At 38.2% G+C, this 23,368-nt stretch overlaps 1 protein-coding gene across 1 annotated transcript in view; it reads left to right on the top strand.

The window, feature by feature from the left end:
- LOC126237200 (ATP-dependent RNA helicase DDX54) overlaps positions 1-23,368 on the top strand; it is a 132,841-nt gene that overhangs the window by 29,797 nt on the left and 79,676 nt on the right. Inside the window, exons 3-7 of the mRNA XM_049947080.1 lie at positions 13,649-13,816; positions 20,571-20,779; positions 22,374-22,520; positions 22,761-22,929; positions 23,049-23,259. Of these exons, the coding sequence (XP_049803037.1) occupies positions 13,649-13,816; positions 20,571-20,779; positions 22,374-22,520; positions 22,761-22,929; positions 23,049-23,259 (904 nt within the window). The remainder of the gene's footprint in view (positions 1-13,648; positions 13,817-20,570; positions 20,780-22,373; positions 22,521-22,760; positions 22,930-23,048; positions 23,260-23,368) is intronic.

Here is a 23,368-nt window from a genome sequence, read left to right as displayed (position 1 = left end):
CGATATATACATAGGAGGGAGCAATATACTGCTTGACTCCTCGGTGAAGGCATGTTCTCGAAACTTCAACAAAAGCCCGTACCGAGCTACTGAGTGTCTCTCCTGCAGAGTCTTCCACTGGAGTTTATCTGTCATCTCCGTAATGCTTTTGCGATTACTAAATGATCCTGCAACGAAGCGCGCTGCTCTCCTTTGGATCTTCTCCATCTCTTCTATCAATCCTATCTGGTATGGATCCCACACTGCTGAGCAGCATTCAAGCAATGGGCAAACAAGCGTACTGTAACCTACTTCCTTTGTTTTCGGATTGCATTTCCTTAGGATTCTTCCAATGAATCTCAGTCTGGCATCTGCTTTACCGACGATCAACTTTATATGATCATTCCATTTTAAATCACTCCTAATGCGTACTCCCAGATAATTTATGGAATTAACTGCTTCCAGTTGCTGACCTGCTATTTTGTAGCTAAATGATAAGGGATCTTTCTTTCTATGTATTCGCAGCACATTACACTTGTCTACATTGAGATTCAATTGCCATTCCCTGCACCATGCGTCAATTTGCTGCAGACCCTCCTGCATTTCAATACAATTTTCCATTGTTACAACCTCTCGATATACCACAGCATCATCCGCAAAAAGCCTCAGTGAACTTCCAATGTCATCCACAAGGTCATTTATGTATATTGTGAATAGCAATGGTCCTACGACGCTCCCCTACGGCACACCTGAAATCACTCTTACTTCGGAAGACTTCTCTCCATTGAGAATGACATGCTGCATTCTGTTATCTAGGAACTCTTCAATCCAATCACACAATTGGTCTGATAGTCCATACGGTCTTACTTTGTTCATTAAACGACTGTGGGGACCTGTATCGAACGCCTTGCGGAAGTCAAGAAACACGGCATCTACCTGGGAACCCGCATCTATGGCCCTCTGAGTCTCATGGACGAATAGCGCGAGCTGGGTTTCACACGATCGTGTTTTTCGAAACCCATGCTGATTCCTACAGAGTAGATTTCTAGTCTCCAGAAAAGTCATTATACTCGAACATAATACGTGTTCCAAAATTCTACAACTGATAGACGTTAGAGATATGGTTCTATAGTTCTACACACCTGTTCGATGTCCCTTCTTGAAAACTGGGATGACCTGTGCCCTTTTCCAATCCTTTGGAATTCTACGCTCTTCTAGAGACGTATGGTAAACCGCTGCAAGAAGGGGGGCAAGTTCCTTTGTGATTTTAATTGTTTCTCTATCCCTCTGTCGTCTATTTCGATATCTACCATTTTGTCATCTGTGCGACAATCTAGAGAAGGAACTACAGTGCAGTCTTCCTCTGTGAAACAGCTTTGGGAAAAGACATTTAGTATTTCGGCCTTTAGTCTGTCATCCTCTGTTTCAGTACCATCTTGGTCACAGAGTGTATGGACATTTTGTTTTGATCCACCTACTGCTTTGACATACGACCAAAATTTCTTAGGATTTTCTGCCAAGTCAGTACATAGAACTTTACTTTCGAGTTCATTCAACGCCTCTCGCATAGCCCTTTTCACACTGCATTTCGCTTCGCGTAATTTTTGTTTGTCTGCAAGGCTTTGGCTATGTTTATGTTTGCTGTGAAGTTCCCTTTGCGTCCGCAGCAATATGTCAAAATAAGACACTCAGTCAGTGGTAGAAAGCTATGCTGGTAACCATGTATGCCTGTGCATAACAGACCAAAAAATGAAGACTATAATTTCTGAAATATGGAGTCTAATCAATCAGAGGGGATAAGTGTACAAGAAGTTATTGGATTTGATAATTTTCGCCATAAAAACAAAAAGCATAGGTAGAAAGTTGGTTGAAATAGTGTAATTAAACACAACTTTGATGGAAAAAGGATACATCTAACAATTTGGGTAAGTGAAGAAAACCCAAATAACTGCAAATAATATGGCTACCAGTCCAGTAAGAGAACACTTTGATAAACTAATCAGTTTTGGGAATTATATTTCTACATAAGTTTACTGAACTCCATGTAATATGTGAGACATAAATAAGGGACAATTTTATTAATGATAAAAAAAAAGTCACTGTGACACAAAATATTTAAATTCGATGTAAAGAAAGAGTGTGCTGAAGTGTGTGCTTCCATGATAGCAATAGATAAATTAAGTGCATTGCATCACAGTAACATTTACTTATGTTCAAACTCTGACTAATAGCACAAATCAATATTGTTCACATTACTTCTATGTACACAATCAAGAACGCATACGTAACTAAAAGTAATAGAATGACATTCCCAAGTAGACAAAGTACGTGTCGTAAAACTGAATCAAACATGGGGTAAATTAAATAAAATATGCCAGTTTGAAGTAGCTCATTCATTTCTTAAAAGCAATATTAGATGTTGAATATTCCGTTGCCTGATCAGAAGTGTAGTAAAGACTAATGTTTATTCAAACTTTCTGACTAAACTGAATGGCATATCCCGTAACATAACCAACCAATACATGCTATGTGATATTTACTAAAAAGGAAGTTTTGGTACTCAAATGAGGAGGATACCGTAATCAGCATGACATTTCATGGCATATTAGTGCAGTAATGCTGTAAATTATACACTGGTTATGCCTTTTACCTGCTAAAGTCCCTACATTGCTCAATTTTATGGTGACTAGTGGTCCTATAGGGACGGGCATCCACGTTTTTCTGTTGGCTCCTGAACTACATGGCCTTTTTAGTATGATGTGAACAGTCACTGGATTTGATTTTTGACAAGGAAACTTCCCTTAACAGCCCTAGCTCAAAACAACACCACAGGTTTTCCACGTGAGTGAATGGACTGCAGTGAGTGAGGCCGTGCAGTGATTAAGGTACTGAGCTTGCATTCAGCAGGACGACTGGTCAACTCCCTGTCCGATCATTTGTATTTAAGTTTTTCTTGGCACCTCCAGATTCTTTAAGGATGTAAGGATGTGAGATTGTTAATGTTCCCAACTATTTAAAAATCCATATATGAGATGCAAACACCAAATATTTCCTTATTGCTGGCTTCCTTGCAGTGAACAGTTTCTTCCTTAGGCAGGAGTTGCACTGGGGTATGGTGCCATAAGACATTACTACCAGAAAACAGGAAAAATAAGTCAGATTTTTGACGTTCTAATTGTACGATCTTTTGCTAAATTTTGTTACAAGGGTGTGAGTATGTTAGATATATTTATTGCATACACACCACTGTTGATTTCCAGCATAGCTTACCGTTGTTTTGATTGTCTCATCTCATCTACATCATACTCCACAAGCCACCTGATACTGTGTGGTGGAGGGTACTTTCCGTACCACTGTCTGATCCCTCCAATCCTGTTCCACTCACGAATAGTGCATGGGAAGACTGATTGTCAGTAAACCTCTGTATTGGCTCTAATTTCTTGAATTTTCTCCTCATGGTCAATACGCAAGATATATATATGTGTGTGTGTGTGTGGGGGGGGGGGGGGGGTAATGTTGTCTGACTCCTCCTGAAAAGTGTTCTGTTAGAATGACTTGTTGGTGAGAATTTATTTATTTACCTGACTATAAGATGATTCCCTTTTCCTAAGTGGCTCCTCGAGAAATTTTTAACATATTCCGACTAATCAAAATTAGAAACTGTATATCAATAAAAAAGTGTCTGCCTAAAAAAGTTAATGTTACACCTATTCAAAATTTATGCCATTTATTGGTTGTTAACATTTTGATAATACTTAATTTTTATCTTCAGTTCCTTTTTCAGCCTACTGTCTAAGTCAGTCTTTTATGCTATCACTATTTTTCTCACTACCACTACCACCACTGGTACCATCATCTTCATTCGTAAGCCTGCTGCCATTTCTTCCATCTTGACACTCCTTCCATGTCATCTTTTGAGCCTTCCATAGTATTCAATATGTAACACTTGTCGAAACTTTTTGTAATCGAGTTCACTGTATATTCTGCCTCAGTCGGTAAGGATCCACTGGCTAAGCATATATATTGATGAGTTCTTTAACTTGAAGAAGCCACTTACTGTAAAGCTGTTGCAGGTGAGGTTTAAAATATCTGTTCACAACAGCATCCATTACTGAAAGTTCTGAGGTCATGCTGCCAGGAATTATTATCAAGCCTTTGTTTCTCTTTGCTAACTTCCTGGTTGAGGGTCCCCTGAAAAACACCAGCACAAATATTTCCCTTTTGTTACACAAAGAGCCTTGTATTCTGTTCCAAACAACCTTCAACCAGTGTAGCATCAGGTTTTTGGCATCTAAAGATAAGACCTGCAGGCAGTTTTCTTTCCGTATTATTTTCCTATAAAGAATCACGCGTGGGAGAGATCCCAACTGTAGGCACACCCAGCAGTACCTTTATTCTGGTGTTCTCATTGCCAGAACTTCTTATAAGAACACTTTAAAATGCTCTTCACATCGACAGTAACATTTAGCGACATTCAAAGTAAGCAGGCTTCTGATTGGTGTCGCCCATGTGGCCTAGAAAATAGTTGAGCTGTTTCCTTAGATTGATTATATAACACTGATAAAAAACTAGTTTTTCGTCAAATATCATGTTAAGTCTCTGAGATACGTTGTTCTGTGTCGTAATGTAAGCCCTGCCCTCATCATCATCATTGTGCACCACCCAAGAATTCTGAAACATAAACGCGAAAGAACTTGCCCCCCTTCTAACAGCCGTGTACCGCAAGTCTCTAGAGGAACGGAGGGTTCCAAATGATTGGAAAAGAGCACAGGTAGTCCCAGTCTTCAAGAAGGGTCGTCGAGCAGATGCGCAAAACTATAGACCTATATCTCTGACGTCGATCTGTTGTAGAATTTTAGAACATGTTTTTTGCTCGAGTATCATGTCGTTTTTGGAAACCCAGAATCTACTATGTAGGAATCAACATGGATTCCGGAAACAGCGATCGTGTGAGACCCAACTCGCGTTATTTGTTCATGAGACCCAGAAAATATTAGATACAGGTTCCCAGGTAGATGCTATTTTTCTTGACTTCCGGAAGGCGTTCGATACAGTTCCGCACTGTCGCCTGATAAACAAAGTAAGAGCCTACGGAATATCAGACCAGCTGTGTGGCTGGATTGAAGAGTTTTTAGCCAACAGAACACAGCATGTTGTTATCAATGGAGAGACGTCTACAGACGTTAAAGTAACCTCTGGCGTGCCACAGGGGAGTGTTATGGGACCATTGCTTTTCACAATATATATAAATGACCTAGTAGATAGTGTCGGAAGTTCCATGCGGCTTTTCGCGGATGATGCTGTAGTATACAGAGAAGTTGCAGCATTAGAAAATTGTAGCGAAATGCAGGAAGATCTGCAGCGGATAGGCACTTCGTGCAGGGAGTGGCAACTGTCCCTTAACATAGACAAATGTAATGTATTGCGAATACATAGAAAGAAGGATCCTTTATTGTATGGTTATATGATAGCGGAACAAACACTGGTAGCAGTTACTTCTGTAAAATATCTGGGAGTATGCGTGCGGAACGATTTGAAGTGGAACGATCATATAAAATTAATTGTTGGTAAGGCGGGTACCAGGTTGAGATTCATTGGGAAAATCCTTAGAAAATGTAGTCCATCAACAAAGGAGGTGGCTTACAAAACACTCGTTCGACCTATACTTGAGTATTGCTCATCAGTGTGGGATCCGTACCAGATCGAGTTGACGGAGGAGATAGAGAAGATCCAAAGAAGAGCGGCGCGTTTCGTCACAGGGTTATTTGGTAACCGTGATAGCGTTACGGAGATGTTTAATAAACTCAAGTGGCAGACTCTGCAAGAGAGGCGCTCTGCATCGCGGTGTAGCTTGCTCGCCAGGTTTCGAGAGGGTGCGTTTCTGGATGAGGTATCGAGTATATTGCTTCCCCCTACTTATACCTCCCGAGGAGATCACGAATGTAAAATTAGAGAGATTAGAGCGTTCATGGAGGCTTTCAGACAGTCGTTCTTCCCGCGAACCATACGCGACTGGAACAGGAAAGGGAGGTAATGACAGTGGCACGTAAAGTGCCCTCCGCCACACACCGTTGGGTGGCTTGCGGAGTATGGATGTAGATGTAGAATTGGAAAATTCCTCGTTATCTCCATTGCTTGCATTCAGATGATTTCTCGAGTAATCAGGAAGCCATTATAGTGTTTTCTCTAGAACATACAGAATAATCTGCTGTTCCAGTTCATGAAATCTTCCTTGCTTTGGTCCACTGAATGTTTGACATCTAGAACTGGCTTTCTTTAATTTATTCTTTATCTGATGCCACCTACAAACATTTGCTTCTGTGATGATGCAAAATTTACCTCCTGCCGCACAGTTATTCGTGGCCTCTGCTTCATGAATAACTGTTAACTTCTATTCCCATTGTCTGTGCAAACCAGATATCAACCACAAAATTGGGGATCCTTGTTTCTCAGCAGAAGTCAGGGCTGTATTTGTATCCATTATCGATTGCTACAATTTACAATTCTTACAGCACTGCAATATAAGCAAACTGAATGACAGTGGTTTGGTGTCCTCTTGGCTCCCAGCAGGTGAATCGACGGAACTTTTACCCCTTCAGATTAACACTGTAGCCACCGCTGCAAGTCAACAGGCCTGTAGAACAGTAGCAGCTTTAACACCATTGTTGAAGCCCATGTTTCATTTGTTGTGCCACATTTCAAGTGTTCTTTGTGGACATAATTTTGTCTCCTATAGAAACGTATTCTATTGTTGAGTATTTGTTCAATTTTAAAGTAAAGTCAGTTCAGTTTTGACTACAAATGTATACAGGGTGGTCCATCTGAAGTTTTGGATGAGATTATCTCGAAAACTATACATCGGGTAAAAGTAGTGGGTAAGACAAGTTCATAAGCTCACAGGGGGACATCAAATGATACTACACATGACCTCCAGCCCACGCCCCCTTGGGTGGGGTAGGGGGCAACTTTTAAATCTTAAATGGAAACACCCATTTTTTATTGCTGATTCAGATTCTCCATAAAAAAGTAATGAAGTTTTGTCTGGAACATGTTTTTAAACCATTGACAGATGGCGCTGAAATTGAGGAAAAAGTAAAATTGGGGAATAACTCTGATTTATTTAGAATTATCTGAGAAAGACTCATCAAATCGATAAAAAATGTGCACCAATTCTTTCGTTACACCAAATTAAGCTATTTTTGAACAAAATGTACTGTATCCTACTTTTAGCATTACCCAGGAACGACATGGACATAGTAGAATGATGTTCCCATGGGGTGCTTCATAAGTGTGAGTCCCCTTGCCTCTCACAATTACCGAGCGAGGTGGCGCAGTGGTAGCACACTGGACTCGCATTCGGGAGGACGACGGTTCAATCCCGTCTCCAGCCATCCTGATTTAGGTTTTCCGTGATTTCCCTAAATCGTTACAGGCAAATGCCGGGATGGTTCCTTTGAAAGGGCATGGCCGATTTCCTTCCCAATCCTTCCCTAACCCGAGCTTGCGCTCTGTCTCTAATGACCTCGTTGTCGACGGGACGTTAAACACTAACCTAACCTAACCTCTCACAATTTGGGGTGCTTAATTAATGAAATTAGCCATGAAGAAATTGTTCAAAATTATCCCCATTTGCTTCAATGCATAAAGTCAATCGTCTGCAAAAGTTGTTCACAGTTTTGAACAGCACATTCCATGGTATGGGTGCACACGCTCTTTGAATGGGTTGCCCCATATAGTTTCTGGTTGAGGGCTGTCTTTCATAAACAATATTTTTTAAATAACCGTGCAAGAAAAAATCGGGAGATGTTAGGTCTGGTGAACGTGGAGGCCGCTGAATTGGTTCACTGCGTCGTATCCATTGAACAGGGTACCATAATTTTAAAACGGTCCGCACATTTTTAGCATAATGGGGAGCTGCTCCATCCTGTTGGAACCACATTCTTTGCCTAGTTTCTAAATCAACATCTTCCATTAGCTCTAACAAATCATTGCGGAGAAGTTGTAAATAAGTTTCCCCAGTAAAATTTCGGTCAAAAAACACAGTCCTATCAAGTAACCATTTAAAATTCCACACAATTTGTGTTGATTGTAGCGGGTCTGTGCCTGTGTGGATTGACAGGGGACTAATAATCACGATCATGACGATTTAATTCGCCATTGTTTTTAATGTGGCTTCATCAGTGAACATAACATATCTAAAAAAATCATTGTCACCTCTTATCACATCCAAGTCCCATTTGCAGAAATGCACGTGTATTTGCATATCTTTCGGCGTTAATGCCTGTGTCAGTGTGATATGATACGCATGATATTTATGTGCCTGCAGAATCCTCAAAACAGTTGATTTCGGTATTCTAATTTGTCTCTGAATCGCACGACTACTAATTTCGGGATCCAGTTGAACGCAGGCAAGAACAGTAAGGGTACGGCATCATTTTCATTGTAATCGCGATGACGAGGTGGACATTGCATGTATCCATTTCGAGCTCGTCGAGTGCAATTTCAAATAATGGTTTCTCTTGGATGTTGTTTGTTTGGGAAACAATCCGCATACAACTGCCCAGCTGCAGCGTAATTGTGGCATTCACCTAAAATTAACATCATATCAACAGTCTCTGTAGGAGGATAGTGAGCCATGTTTCGCTAAAGAATAATTTACTTTAGTCAGTTGATGTTTACGGAGCGCAATCTGAAAGTGAAGTGACGTCTGATCGCATTACACCAACTTTTATACTGAGCCATAGTTCACAGTTTGGCCACGGTAACACCACAGTCCAGTGAGTAATGCAATTGTGAAGAGTTTACTAATGAGATTTTAATATCACTCCACCTCCGTACATCAAAAGCTGTGACGGGTAGGATACATTTTGTAAAAATATAGCTTAATTTGGCGTAATGAAAGAATTGGTGCCCATTTTGTATCAATTTGATGCGTCCTTCTCGGATCATTCTAAATAAATTGGAGTTCTTCCCCAATTTTAATTTTTCTCGATTTCAGCGCCATCTGTCAGTGGTTTCAAAAAAATCTTTCAGGCAATACTTGATTACTTTTTTATGGAGAATCTGAATCTTCAATAAAAAATGGGGGCTACCATTTAAGATTTAAAAGTTGCCCCCCCACCCCACCCAAGGGGGCATGGGCTTGGGGTCACGTGTAGTATCATTTGATGTCCCCCTTTGAGCTTACAAACTTGTCTTACCCACTATTTTTACCCAATGTATAGTTTTCGAGATAATCTCATCCAAAACTTCAGATGGACCATCCTGTATAATCATGCTAGATGTTCATAAAATGTCAAGGTGCATAGTGAACATTCCCATGATTGACACCACCCTCCTCCCCACATTTGTCCTTTTTTGTCCTAGTGCTCAGCCAAGCTGGTATCATGTTCCCCCTCCAACCCTTCTGAATTCTTCAAATTAAATTTGAGCATTACTTCAATTGCCAAAACTTCTTCTGTAAATGTAAGATGACCCCTATATTGATCTCTTACTCAGTGTAAAAACATAGATCTCAGCAGCAGTAGTTTAACCTGCAAATGCAAGATGACCCTGTATGTTTCGAATGATGAATTTCAGATAAAACCACATCTTATAGTTGGTTAAATATGATACCTAAGTTCAGTTCGCGAAATATACAACTTCTTCTAAAGTCATTCATTGAGTCATTCATTCATTGTGTACTGTAGGTCCCCCCATGAAAAGGAAGCTTCAGGGATTTTGAACATATCAAGATATACATAAAAAATGTGAAGCTGCATTCAGGAACTGTGTTAATAATTAACTATCATCAGATTTCTGTAAAAAATGTTTGAGTATCCACGATAAATTTAACAATATAAAATTAAGAGAAATGCCAAAACTTAGAAAAGATCTACTGTATCCTCAGGTGCTGCTGTTTATTGTCATATTACCATTTATAATTTTTCTTTACATCAGATAAGAATTTGTTGAAGCCTTTTGCACCAGAATAAAGAACCCCATTTCTTTACATCGGATGAGAATTTGTTGAAGCCCTTTGCACCAGAATAAAGAACCCCATTGTCTCAAGGCTGTACATGGAAATTATTTTTCTGTCTTGTTCTTCTAAATCACCGTTCACCAGAAACTAGCTTCTGTTATTAGCAGCAAATACCATTAAGGAGCTAACATACTGAGAAATGACTACATAATAAGTACAAAGTTTCTGAAAAGGCCTCTACAAGTTGTTTCACTATATTTTGGCTGAATAGTTGTATTACTCCAGAAGATAATTTCATAAAATGGGCAGTGAAAGACTCCAAAATAAGATAGCACCATGGTTGTCTTCAATTTACTGCAGTGCGAGATATTCTAAGTGCAAAACATGCCAATCTGCACTGCTTGATTAGATTTTGCTTTATTTGTTGACTTCATTTTTCTTGTTATCCAGCTGGAGCCAAGAAATTTTACACGCTGTTTCCATTTGGACCTGTTGTATAAAACAGTTGATTTTAGACTAGCACAAAAATGACCGTAAATAAACTTGAATATGGAAACTTTCTTTGTATAGACATTAATATCAAATTGTTTTGTCATGAACTAGGGTCAGATTAGACGCAAAATTTCAGTTTTCAAGTATAGTTCAGTTGTAGTTGTCAGGTTACAACCAAGTAACGCAATAAAATAACAGACTTAGTTTAGAGCAAGTACAAGCTGAAAAGAAGTAACTAATGAAGAAGTTGTTGTTAACACTCCCACATATCTGGAGATTGAAACAGTGTTTTTGATCTATAAATTTAGGTGAAGCAGAACATTGGTGATGTCAGTAATGAGTGCAGATAGCAGTTGCCCCAACAAGAATTCTTCGGAGGTAGTTCATAAGTAATGTAAAAAGAGTTTAGAAAGGCATTTCGTAGACACTTAGCAGATTAGTAGAGAGAGAAATTCGAACTATTTGCAGTGAACAGTTAAGTGCATGGAGATAGACACCAGTCAGTAGTGATTGAACATCTCTTACATAAAATGCTAACACAGTTCATATTACATTTTTAACTACTGAACAAAGGCTTAAGCTGCTATGGCAACTGGACACGTATTGATGAACAAAAATAGTGAGCAGATACAAGTCAGTTAGCAATGTATTATTTATAGGCCTATTGTTAAATGAAATTGTGTCTTAGTGACTGAATGTAAACTTGCTGGTCTGTAATTTAAAAGGTCTGGCGTTCAGTCCCATTCAGTTTTAGTTTTTTAATTTTTTGCACATACCTCTACCATTGTTTGTTAATGTGCAAACTGCCAAGTTGCACCATGGATGAGAACACACATTAAACTGTAGGGCTCTGCACATTAGGATGATGCGTCTGTTCAGATGTCTCAGGACAGTAAGGCTATGCTACCCTTAAAATGGCAATGCCCTGTATAACACTGTGCTAAGAAGACAGTGCAAATGTATACTTCTGCCATCCTCTGTGTCATCCGTTGTGTTGAACGATGTCTTAAAACATGCAAACTGTTGTTACTTTTGTCAATATAGAAAGCATCCCAAATCCATCGCCAACGATCTGTAAATACGTATATATTCATCATGCCCAGACAACTTCTGAAACCCTGAAGTGGTGCCACGTTTGTCTACAGCTTGTGTTCTCCATCAAATCGGTTGTGCCACATTTCAACCTACAGCTAGTGGCCATGAATTATCAGTTGCCAAATGATGTTTTCCCTACAATGTTGGTTATAAATATAATTATGACAGCACTAGGTTTCTAAACCATATCGCCTGGAAATGGCACTTGCTTTTTTCCTAGTGTTCCAGGCCACTGTAGTGGGCAGCATTTGTGTTCAAGAGCATTAAGCACTGTGAATTACACTATGCCATGCGATATTTTCTTGCAGTGGAGAAGTTTGTTGAAGATCTTCGAGAAATTCCTTCTCCTTGTTTTTCTTCATTTTTACAATGCAAAATTTTAGTAATAAATACTGAATATCTATGACTTAGAATTACATCTGTGTTCAAAGCGTGATAATCATTTTGGTAGCTGATTTAGTGCTGTTGCCTAGTGTGTGTTGTGTTAATTAACTCTGAACCTCATAAATTTGATCCAAGTTAGTGTTATTCAACACAGTGAATTTGTGACGTGGGTGCATTTTCTGAAATAAGATAAAGATTGATCTCCAGTCAACAACATTTAATCAATCGACCCATAGTGTGTGACCTTTTAAATCTATTTAAATATAACAACAAAAATAATCAATATAATGTAACTGGATAGAAAAAAATCAGCTCTGCACTGAATGATAAGGAAAGAGTAAGTAAGTCTCCACTGGCCTATGGTTCTGCGTGACTTATCCGAAATCAACCCCTTTTCCTAAACCTCTCCAGTCCTTTTCCTTCACCCTGCTTCCTTCCCCTTCAGCCCTTTCGCTGGAAGGAGCCACTGGGTCCAAAAGCTTGCATGAATATAATGTCCTTTTACGTGCGCATTCTGCCGCTTGGTAAGTAGATTTTTTTCTAAGTCTATTTAAAGTTATTAGCAGGTTGATTTTGTTCTTTAAAACAGCATAATATGAGTCTTTGAGATTAAGACTCAAATCGTATGCTGTGAAGCATTTACAAATCTGTTCATTATCATTTTGCACTATTACCAGTTTCGCTGAGTTTGTGGCTGTGATTAGTATACTTGTCAGCAGCCAATATTACAGTTTTTGAACAGTCCTCCAACTTTTCTGGGAGGTTATTTATGTAGATTTTCTGTAGGAGTACACCCAGTCCAAATCCTGTGGGATTCTCTACTCTGCCTTTCCCCATTCTGTCACAATTTTTGTCTAGTAATTCAGTTTGTCAATGTGGGCCTGTCTCCTATTTTATGAAGGGAACACTCCATCCATTCCAGAGAGACACCATCCATACCATGGCATTGTAGTTTCCCTTGTAAAAATTAATATTTTACACAAGTAAAGGCCTTCTTGATGTTCAAAATATGTCAACAAAAAAATCAGAAATTGTGACACAGAAGAAACTGTCAAATGTTTGTGACAACCAAGATTATAAATGTAATTCTTGTTCATTTCACTTGCATCAATATAAGCTGTGCTATTAGGCTCTAACCTGACCAAAAGCTTGTACTTTGTGATATATCCAGGAAAAAAATCCAGTGAAGGAGAGAACGATTTCAATTTCAGTACTAGAAATTCATTTCGTCTTTCCTTGCTTCTCATGTGAAAATATCATCTCACTGGCTGTGTGGAACTGACGTGTTACCAATGTATGAGCAGTAGAGAAACATTGCTGTGGCTAGCACTGACCCTGATCTAGACTTCAGTCGAGGTTTCTCTTCCTAGCTCTTGGATGCTTTAATCTTACATTTCATCAAATTTTATTTATTACATTGAGAGAACTCAAATGAATGGAGAACTTACATAGGAATAACTATAGTAGCAATTGTAAAGGGGAGCTTATAAAATGTTGCACTAATAGAAATGGTAAAGGGAGAATTTTTTTCTTGTTGGGATTTGATGCTGTCATCAGTAAGCAATCAGAGTTGGATGTTGTGTTAAACATGATGTTTATTGTATCAGTACCTTTGTATGTTTTGCTCAGATATGACTAGCAGTATAGCTCCTTTATGCCCTATGGTATACCAACTTTGTAGCTGCGTAGAATTTAAATTTTATGACTATGTTGCACTTACATATCTTCCACTTACAGACAATACCATTGGTTCTAGAAGGTAGAGATGTCGTTGCAATGGCTAGAACAGGTAGCGGTAAAACAGCTTGTTTCCTTATACCATTGTTTGAGAAACTCAAAATGAGAACTGCAAAGACTGGGGCGAGAGCTTTAATTCTTTCTCCAACACGAGAATTGGCTCTGCAGGTATGTATATGTTTCTTATGTAACTTGTTATCTTAGTCTCTATATCCATACTTTGCAAACCACTGGGAAGTGCATCAGGAGCTACCGGTTACTAGGGCTCATCGCTTACAGGTGGTACTTGAAACTTCGTATGCACGCTTTCACGGGATATTTCGCTTTTATCGCAAAGTGTCTGCCAGTTAAGTTTTTTCCCCGTGACCCAGGGCACAAGCACACCTGTTGATATTGGTGCTGTCCTTCTTTGTATACAAGTAATAACTCCTGTTAGTCCTATTTGGTATGAATCCCACCCACTTGCGCAATATTCTAGGATGAGTCACATGAGTGTTCTGTAAGCAATCTCCATGTTTGTCTATTTAATCCTATAATTGGCAGAGTAATCTTGCATCTGCAAAGAGGATAATAGTTCCAGTTATCATTTCTCCCTGTGGCAGATGATATCGCTAACGACAGATAAATATGATTCTTTTAGCGAAAGCATAAAGTTATTCCATGTTGTGAGGGCCAAGTAGTTGGAAATAGATTGTAACTCAATGTGGAGCTACAGCTGGAATGTGGGGATGGTGGCAGTTCTTCCATGGCAGGTGGAGGGGACTAATGAAGCTGGTTAGTGTACATATAACAATTTTTTACATTTTTAAGTTGTTATACGTAGTACACACTTCTTACATTTAACACTGAACTCTTAAACTTATTTGTTTTATGGATGTTAGGCTTTTTGTATTGACTGTACATTATTCAGTTTCTGCACCTGTTGTACAATTTATGAAAAGCTTTCTTGATGTCTGCTTTTGTACTGTACATGCTGTCTGATGATTCAAATTCTTTTGTATTAATTTATTACTCTGGCATTTAATGTATTACACCTTTATGGTTTCTCTTTAGTTCCAACTTCATGTAAAAGTTAATCGATACATCGCTTTAGTTTTTTCGTAGTGATCAAATTCTATGACATTCAGTTATTTTATTCTCTGTGTGATTTAACACCACCTTGCATTTGTAATGTTACCAATGCATAGAAAATTTGTCACTTGACGTCGTAGATATGACAATCTAATTTTCAGTGGCTTGTGTGCTCACTTTTGTGAACTTTTCATGTATTTTATTGCAAGTATGAGTAGAAATTGCTTGTTATGGATGGAAAAAAATTGTTCATTACCATTATTTCTTGTTCTCACCACAGCTGTCTTCTGATGATGATGTACCAAAACACAAAATAATGCATAAATTAATTTGCAACCAAGACATTTCAAAAATTATATCCTGTGCCAAATCTCAATGGCTGCTTGCCTCAAATACAGAAGAATTTCTCAGTCAAGTGATGAAAATCTGTAAATAAGCCTCCTTGACCTCAAGTTTTTCAAAGTAACCAGTGCCAACTAATTTTGACATCAGTCTTTCCAGTTTCAGAATCAGATAAGAATCCATGATGTATTGTGCATTGACTGTTGCTTTGAAGTCTCCACAGATTCCGAATGTACCATGCAGCTTTTGTACTACCATGATTAGTGTACCTCACTGGCTACTGGTTATGGATTTTATGATACCATTTTGTTCCAGGTGGTCAAATTCCTGTTTGACTTTTCCCTTTTTACACAGCAGCAGTGCTGCCTGCTTTATAAAATTTAAGCACTGCATATAGCTTCAGTGTGATGTGTGGCTGGTAATTCTTAATGCTACCTGGGAAAAAAAAAATAAATAAATAAATAAATAAATTATTTCAATTTTGCATCAGTTTTTGTAGTGTTTCTGTTGGAATGTCAGTCTGAATCTGATTCACTCCTTAATAAATTGTGACACAGTATTAAAAAGATCAGATCCCAGCAAATTTGTTGCTTACTAAGAACTGACAACTAAGAATCTTGCCTGTTCCGTAAATCTCCTGTATGGTTGTATGTACCTTAACCTTTAACTGGAATCTGCTGGCTGCTGTAACTAAATAGTGAACTCTAAAATTACGTTAATTTCGACAATCCTGATATATGGTGTGAGCCTGTGTCGACTTTCTTGACCCTGAGTGTTATAGTTAAAAGCTTTGCCATTCACTGAAAAGATTGTATTATGTTAAGTTCTGTCCGTGAAAGTTTGTTGATTTGATTGTGTTCATTGTCAGGGTAGCAATTTTTCTGGAAAACCTGGCATTCTTAGGGAATTATATTTTACCTGGGAAAATCGAGGATATCTTGAGGAATTTCAGGGATTTCATAACATCTCAGGGAATTCTTTGTTTTTAACATTAAAATTTAATTTCAATTGAGTTTTATGAATCACAAATTTTAAAATACTTAATATTTCGAAGTGTGTTAATTAAACTAATATTATCCTATGTAAATTTTCGATGTTTAAAAACTGTGGTTAAACTACTACGTAGGGTTAGCATAACTCAGCTGAGAGGAAAGGAAAGTCATTATTGTTCTTTCTCAGGTTTTTTTTTTTTTTTCGTTTTTTTTTTCCCACAGTTGAATAGTGATTCTGGTTGTGAACATCACTTGAATTTTTCTATGTAATCACTTTTATGCTCCTGAGTGTTTGATTTCATTGTTTTATGTGCTTCTTATTGCAGACTTCTGCTGTGTGCCCTGTCTTGCGACAATAGTTGCTTTGAGAGTTTCAAAAGAAACAATTTTCTCACTTTTGGTTAACTCCACAATATGCACAAGATTTTAATTTTGCATTACTAAATCTGTTTATGGACAGTTGTGTTTGTGTGTCTGTTTTCTGCATATGGCTGCGCTTATTGTGGACAGTGATGATTGTCGACGCATTGTAAACATATCAGCATTGTCACACTTTATCGTGACAACTGATACGTGCATTTGTTTGTGTACCACAATTATTGGCAGATCATCTTGCAAAGATGGGTTTGTTAGCTAAGCAAATCTTTCTTTAATTTATTGTCTAGTGCATGCATGATTACCATAACTCAAATTAGAGAATCTGTATATGACTTTTTACATTGATTACTTTCACACTGGAATTTACACTCGCTTTTGGTCCTGTAAGTGAGCTATCCACTATTTGTAGCCTTGATTCTGTTTCTTGAAACGTTGAAAAAATTTATGTCTGCCTGTGGCAACATGCACCTGCGACTCGAAATAATTTCAATTTCATTCTTAATTTCAGAATAGGGTTGAGTCACTGGGCCAGTCCCAGGAAATAATTTCTGAATTAATTTATGAACCTCAGGTCCAGAATTGACAGTAAGAAAAGCTTTGCCTTCTGCCTCACCTGATGATTGGTGTGAGACAAAATGTTGTTCCATTATTGATATGTAATATTGCCAGCCCTCTAGTTTCCAGCCTTAAAGGTGGTGGTGGTGGTGGTGGTGGAAGCTTCTTTAGTCATTGACCAGTTCCCTTATTCTCTTCCAATTTGGCCAGATGTGCCAATAGGACTGTCTGCATGGCTGAGTTGCTGTACTGATATGATGGTTGGCTACAATACATCTTGAGTTTGTGCCAAGTCTGAAAAATACCACTTGGAACAGTATAAAATTCTTCAAGTGAATTGAGTTGCACTATCAGTTAAGATATTTTCAAAACAGGTGTCAAAGAGCCATGTAATGAAAATGTTGTGACACAATGAATTCAGTGAAGCACTTGCCTAATGCATTAGAAACCAGTTTGTTCCTTTGAAACACCTAAATTTTACCTCAATGCCATCACCAACGAATGGATTTAACTTGGGCTTGTACAACCTTATCACCAATCATGATGTGCTTATCCGATATCACAAATAGCAGGAAGTGAACTTCGAGTTACAAGTACTGAGTTGCTGTGCAAGGTGGCTGACCTGCACACTATGCAACTTTATGTAAATACAGAGCTCTAAAACATACAAAAGTTGTGCAATACAAAATGAGAACAGTAATAAACATTTATGAAGTTTATATACAAAAGGTAACACTCAGGTTTGACAGATGTATGGCTTCATATTCTAAGTCTAATAGGCTGATTACCCTAACACATTAAGAATGACTTCTTGTTGTTTTCAGTCCTGAGACTGATTTGATGCAGCTCTCCATACTACTCTATCCTGTGCAAGCTTCTTCACCTCCCAGTACCTACTGCAACCTACATTCTTCTGAATCTGCTTACTATATTCATCTCTTGGTCTCCCTCTACGATTTTTACTCTCCACCCTCCCCCTCCAATACTAAACTGGTGATCCCTTGATGCCTCAGAACTTGTCCTACCAACCGATCCCTTCTAGTCAAGTTATGCCACAAACTCCTCTTATCCCCAATTCTGTTCAATACCTCCTCATTAGTTATGTGATCTACCCATCTAATCTTCAGCATTCTTCTGTAGCACCACATTTCAAAAGCTTCTATTTTCTTCTTGTCCAAACTATTTATCGTCCATGTTTCACTTCCATACATGGCTATACTCCATACAAATACTTTCAGAAACGACTTCCTGACACTTAAATCTATACTTGATGTTAACAAATCTCTCTTCTTCAGAAACGCTTTCCTTGCCATTGCCAGTCTACATTTTATATCCTCTCTACTTCGGCCATCATCAGTTATTATGCTCCCCAAATAGCAAAACTCCTTTACTAGTTTAAGTGTCCCATTTCCTACTCTTAATTCCCTCAGCATCACCCGACTTAATTCGACTACATTCCATTATCCTCGTTTTGCTTTTGTTGATGTGTTCATCTTATATGCTCCTTTCAAGACACTGTACATTCTCTTCAACTGCTCTTCCAAGTCCTTTGCTGTCTCTGTCAGAATTACAATGTCATCGGCAAACCTCAGAGTTTTTATTTCTTCTCCATGAATTTTAATACCTTCTCTGAATTTTTCTTTTGTTTCCTTTACTGCTTGCTCAATATACAGATTGAATAACATCGGGGAGTGACTACAACCCTATCTCACTCCCTTCCCAACCACTGCTTCCCTTTCATGTCTCTCAACTCGTATAACTACCATCTGGTTCCTGTACAAATTGTAAGTAGCCTTCCACTCCCTGTATTTTACCCCTGCCACCTTCAGAATTTGAAAGAGAGAATTCCAGTCAACATTGTCAAAAGCTTTCTCTAAGTCTACAAATGCTAGAAACGTAGGTTTCACCTGTCTCATACATCTTGCTCACCAGATGGTAGAGTTTTGTCAGGACTGGCTCTCCCAAGGCTATCAGTAGTTCTAATGGAATGTTGTCTACTCCCGGGGCCTTGTTTCGACTCAGGTCTTTCAGTGCTCTGTCAAACTCTTCACGCAGTATCATATCTCCCATTTCATCTTCATCTACATCCCCTTGCATTTCCATAATATTGTCCTCAAGTACATTGCCCTTGTACAGACCCTCTATATACTCCTTCCACCTTTCAGCTTTGCCTTCTTTGCTTAGAACTGGGTTTCCATCGGAGCTCTTGATATTCATACAAGTGTTTCTCTTTTCTCCAAAGGTCTCTTTAATTTTCCTGTAGGCAGTATCCGTCTTACCCCTAGTGAGATAAGCCTCTACATCCTTACATTTGTCCTCTAGCCATCCCTGCTTAGCCATTTTGCATTTCCTGTCGATCTCATTTTTGAGACGTTTGTATTCCTTTTTGCCTGCTTCATTTACTGCATTTTTATATTTTCTCCTTTCATCAATTAAATTCAATATTTCTTCTGTTACCCAAGGATTTCTACTGGCCCTCATCTTTTTACCTACTTGATCCTCTGCTGCCTTCACTGCTGCATCCCTCAAAGCTACCCATTCTTCTTCTACTGTATTTCTTTCCCCCATTCCTGTCGATTGTTCCCTTATGCGCTTCCTGAAGAATAACTATCTGATCTAAAATGTTTAGGTGATCTGCGTATTTAAGAGTACTGTGTTGTCTTTGACGTATATATTCACTGGACATTTGTTGTTGAGCAGCCCTATGAATACTTGTTAGCAGTGGGTAGCTACTTGTTACCAGTGGGTAGCTACTATGGTGGCAATTAGGATAGCATCAGCTGATGTGGATTGCAACTTTAAGAACTGTAGCTACTCTGGTGTGAACTCAGCATGAACTGTGCTGATTGTGAACTAGATATGATCTGGAACTGAACTTTCTGTGAACATGATGAGAGTAGCCATGCAAAGAGGAAAACAATTCCAGTTATCAGCGCCCTTGTAGCAACTGACTTACCTAGGGGTGGATGGATCTGAAGGTCTTACAGTCTTTTAGAGGAAGCATAAATTTGTTCCAAATTTCTATGCGGAAATAGATTGGAACTCAGTGCAGTGCCGTGGTTGGACTGTCTGGATTGTGGTGTCATCTTGTGCAAGTTGCTTGGTACTTGCGGCTAAGTGTACAGTAATCAGACAGTAAGTACTTACCTGGGGCAAAGAGTTTTAAGAGTTCAAACACTGTGTCAAATTTGAAATATTAAGTCTATGTTGCTACTGAACGTTATTGTTTCCATGTTTTCAGTGCATATTTTTTTCTATTTGCATGCAGTAGTGCCAAGTTTTCTTTGAAGAATGTGATTTGATGACCCATCTGGTCTTAGTTGAACACACACTGTCAGGCTGCATACCTTCACACTCCAGAAGTAGCTGTAAAATATAGTTGCTGAAGTTACAGTTGTCGTGGAGAAGCATAAGGAACTTGGGAAAAAATGTTAATAGTTATTATTGTTGTAGAAACATTGAAATAGTAGTTGTCAGTCTGATATTAGATTTAGAGATTGTCCAAAATTTTGAAAGTACAACAACATAGTTGCTACAGTAATTTGTTTGAAACCCAGTCTCATACTTGTTAACCTTGCTTTCAGACCCTGAAATTCATTAAAGAACTTGGCCGTTTCACTGGTCTGCAGGCAGCTGTTATTTTAGGTGGTGACTCAATGGAAAGTCAATTTAGTGCAATTCATGGTAACCCGGATATAATAGTCGCTACTCCTGGGCGACTGCTGCATATTTGTGTTGAAATGGAACTGAAATTAAACAGTGTTGAGTATGTTGTGTTTGATGAAGCTGACAGGTAATGTATTATTAATGAACACTAATTTTTTGTTTTGTGGCAGTTGTTGCATTTTATAAATCTCATGTAGTGAAATGGTGAGGAACAGGAGTGGAAAACAAAACTTTATTGGTCATCATGTAGTCTCTCCCTACCCCTCAACAGCAGCATGATTGCAATCTCCATCCAGCCACCATGCTTTAGCTTGTATGTGATTTCTGTGTATGGTTAAGGTGAATGTTGAGGTAGTTCGTATGAAAACCATACAGATGATTTCCTTCCATATTCTTGCTCTGTCTGAGCTTGAACTTTATCTCTAATGACCTCGACATTGAATGGACATGAAACCATGATGTTCCATTTCCTTTTCTTCTCTTGGCACAATTCACATAATGTTCTCTATTTATGAAGCAAGAGAGATAGAAAAATTATGACAGACTTATTCATTTCTGAATTTATTTTGTTTACTTTCAATAAAATCCTTTTGGGTATGTGACCACATCTGTTGTGATAAACTACCATTTCAGCTGCAACAGCTGAAACATTAGTAGTTTATCACATATGACATGGTCACACACCCAGAAGGTCTTAACAGAAATGGACTAGGGCTGCAATTGTTTACACTCGTGTATTATTTTACTTATACATAGAAATGCAGTACATTTGTTATGGCATTTAAATCACACTGAAAAGCAGCTGATGCTCTAAATTTAGCACATTCACAGCTGTAAACTGAAATCAGGTTTTATAACATAAGTGAACTGTGTGATTATTTTTCAAACCTAATTTTGTTATTCCAGAGGACGACAGTTCAATTCCACGTCCGGCCACCTTAATTTAGGTTTTTCGTGATTTCCCTAAATCGCTCCAGGCAAATGCAGGGATGGTTCCTTTCAAAGGGCACGGCCGACTTTGTTCCCCATCCTTCTCTAATCTGATGAGAACGATGACCTCACTGTCTGGTCTTCTCCCGCAAAACAACCCAACCCTTCCATGACAGGCAGGCATAACCTAATTTCATCAACTTAATAAATGTAAAAACATATTGGATAATTGTTTGTGTGTTTTATGGAATAAGCAGTAATTCTAGCAGTAGAGTAATGATAATAAAAGTAAACACAAAATGTGATACACAGTTACATTTAAAAAATCTAGATGTAATTGTTGTGCTGTTTTTATCTAGGTTGCATTTATTCATTCTTCTGTAATGCTTAGACATTGAATCTCTAACTTTGACTGTCCATCAGTTACTGCCAGAGGAATATGGAAGAGTATACAATGTTTGTGACTAGTTTTTTGTCAGTTTTGAATTGTCTGTGCATGCTTGCAATGGCATTTAAAGCAAATACAAGATTTTTGACAAGGTGCATTAATCAGCAAGCAACTTGCACCACATTGTTTATTTTTATATTAGTGCCACTATGGACTTGCATAAATTAATAAGAATGTTCCTAACCTGACAGCTGAACCAGTTCTTCATGGAAGTAAATTTTTCATGTAGTATAATAGCAAATTACATTATTAAAAAATGATTTACTATTACTTCTCTCATTTACTACTTCTTCCATGCCTGTTTTGCCTGAATAACCGGTAAATCTTGTCTGTTTAACTGAAGATTATTTGAAATGGGATTCGGCGAGCAACTCAGAGAAATTGTGAATCGCCTTCCAGAGTCTCGTCAGACGCTTCTGTTCTCAGCGACACTTCCAAAAGTGCTAGTTGAATTTGCTAAAGCTGGTCTTTCAGACCCAGTTCTCTTACGGTATGTGCAAGTAAGAGTATGTATGACAACTTGTATATTTTAATTTGCTGCCTTTTATTCCAATTCTACTCAGTAATATACGTTTCCAAAAATTACATTTATTTGTAGACTCAAAAAAAAACTGAACAGTATTTTGATAACACTAGAATACTTTGTGTATATGTGCAACTTTAAAATTGATGTAAATGTGAAATGTTGACCATTGTTATTTATTGGTACTGTATTCCCTTTGTGAAACAGATTAGATGTTGAATCTAAGTTACCTGATAGTCTGACACTTGAATTTATTTGCTGTCGTTCAGATGACAAATCTGCAGCCTTGCTTTGCCTGCTGAAGCACGTAATTAAATTAGAATCACAAACTGTACTATTTGCTGCAACAAAACACCATGTGGAATATTTACATATGGTAAGTTATGCCAGAGTTAAGGTACACTACAAATGAATTTTGTAAATAAGCATACACAGTATTGAATTTGTGACCATGTTGAAAAAACTGAAGTGATGCTGGTTTATGTATCTTTACAGTTACTTGATAAGGCAGGAATATCAAACACTTACATATACTCCAATCTTGATCCGTCTGCTCGGAAGATAAATGCAGCAAAATTTCAGTGTGGTAAAGTATCAGTCCTTATTGTGACTGATGTAGCTGCAAGAGGCATTGACATACCACAGTTGGACAATGTAATCAATTACAACTTCCCAGCAAAATCAAAATTGTTCATCCATAGAGTGGGTAAGGCACTTAGTGTTATCATTCTTTTTAATACTATAAGTTTTGCTTGGTATGTTAAAATACTAAAATATCAAGTTTGTGTCAGTAATTAATCCAGTGCTATTAAGAA

This window comes from Schistocerca nitens, chromosome 2 (assembly GCF_023898315.1).
Source record: "Schistocerca nitens isolate TAMUIC-IGC-003100 chromosome 2, iqSchNite1.1, whole genome shotgun sequence".
Lineage (NCBI taxonomy): Eukaryota > Metazoa > Arthropoda > Insecta > Orthoptera > Acrididae > Schistocerca > Schistocerca nitens.
Note: the sequence above shows the minus strand (reverse complement) of the source record. Positions and strands in the feature narration are given on the sequence as shown.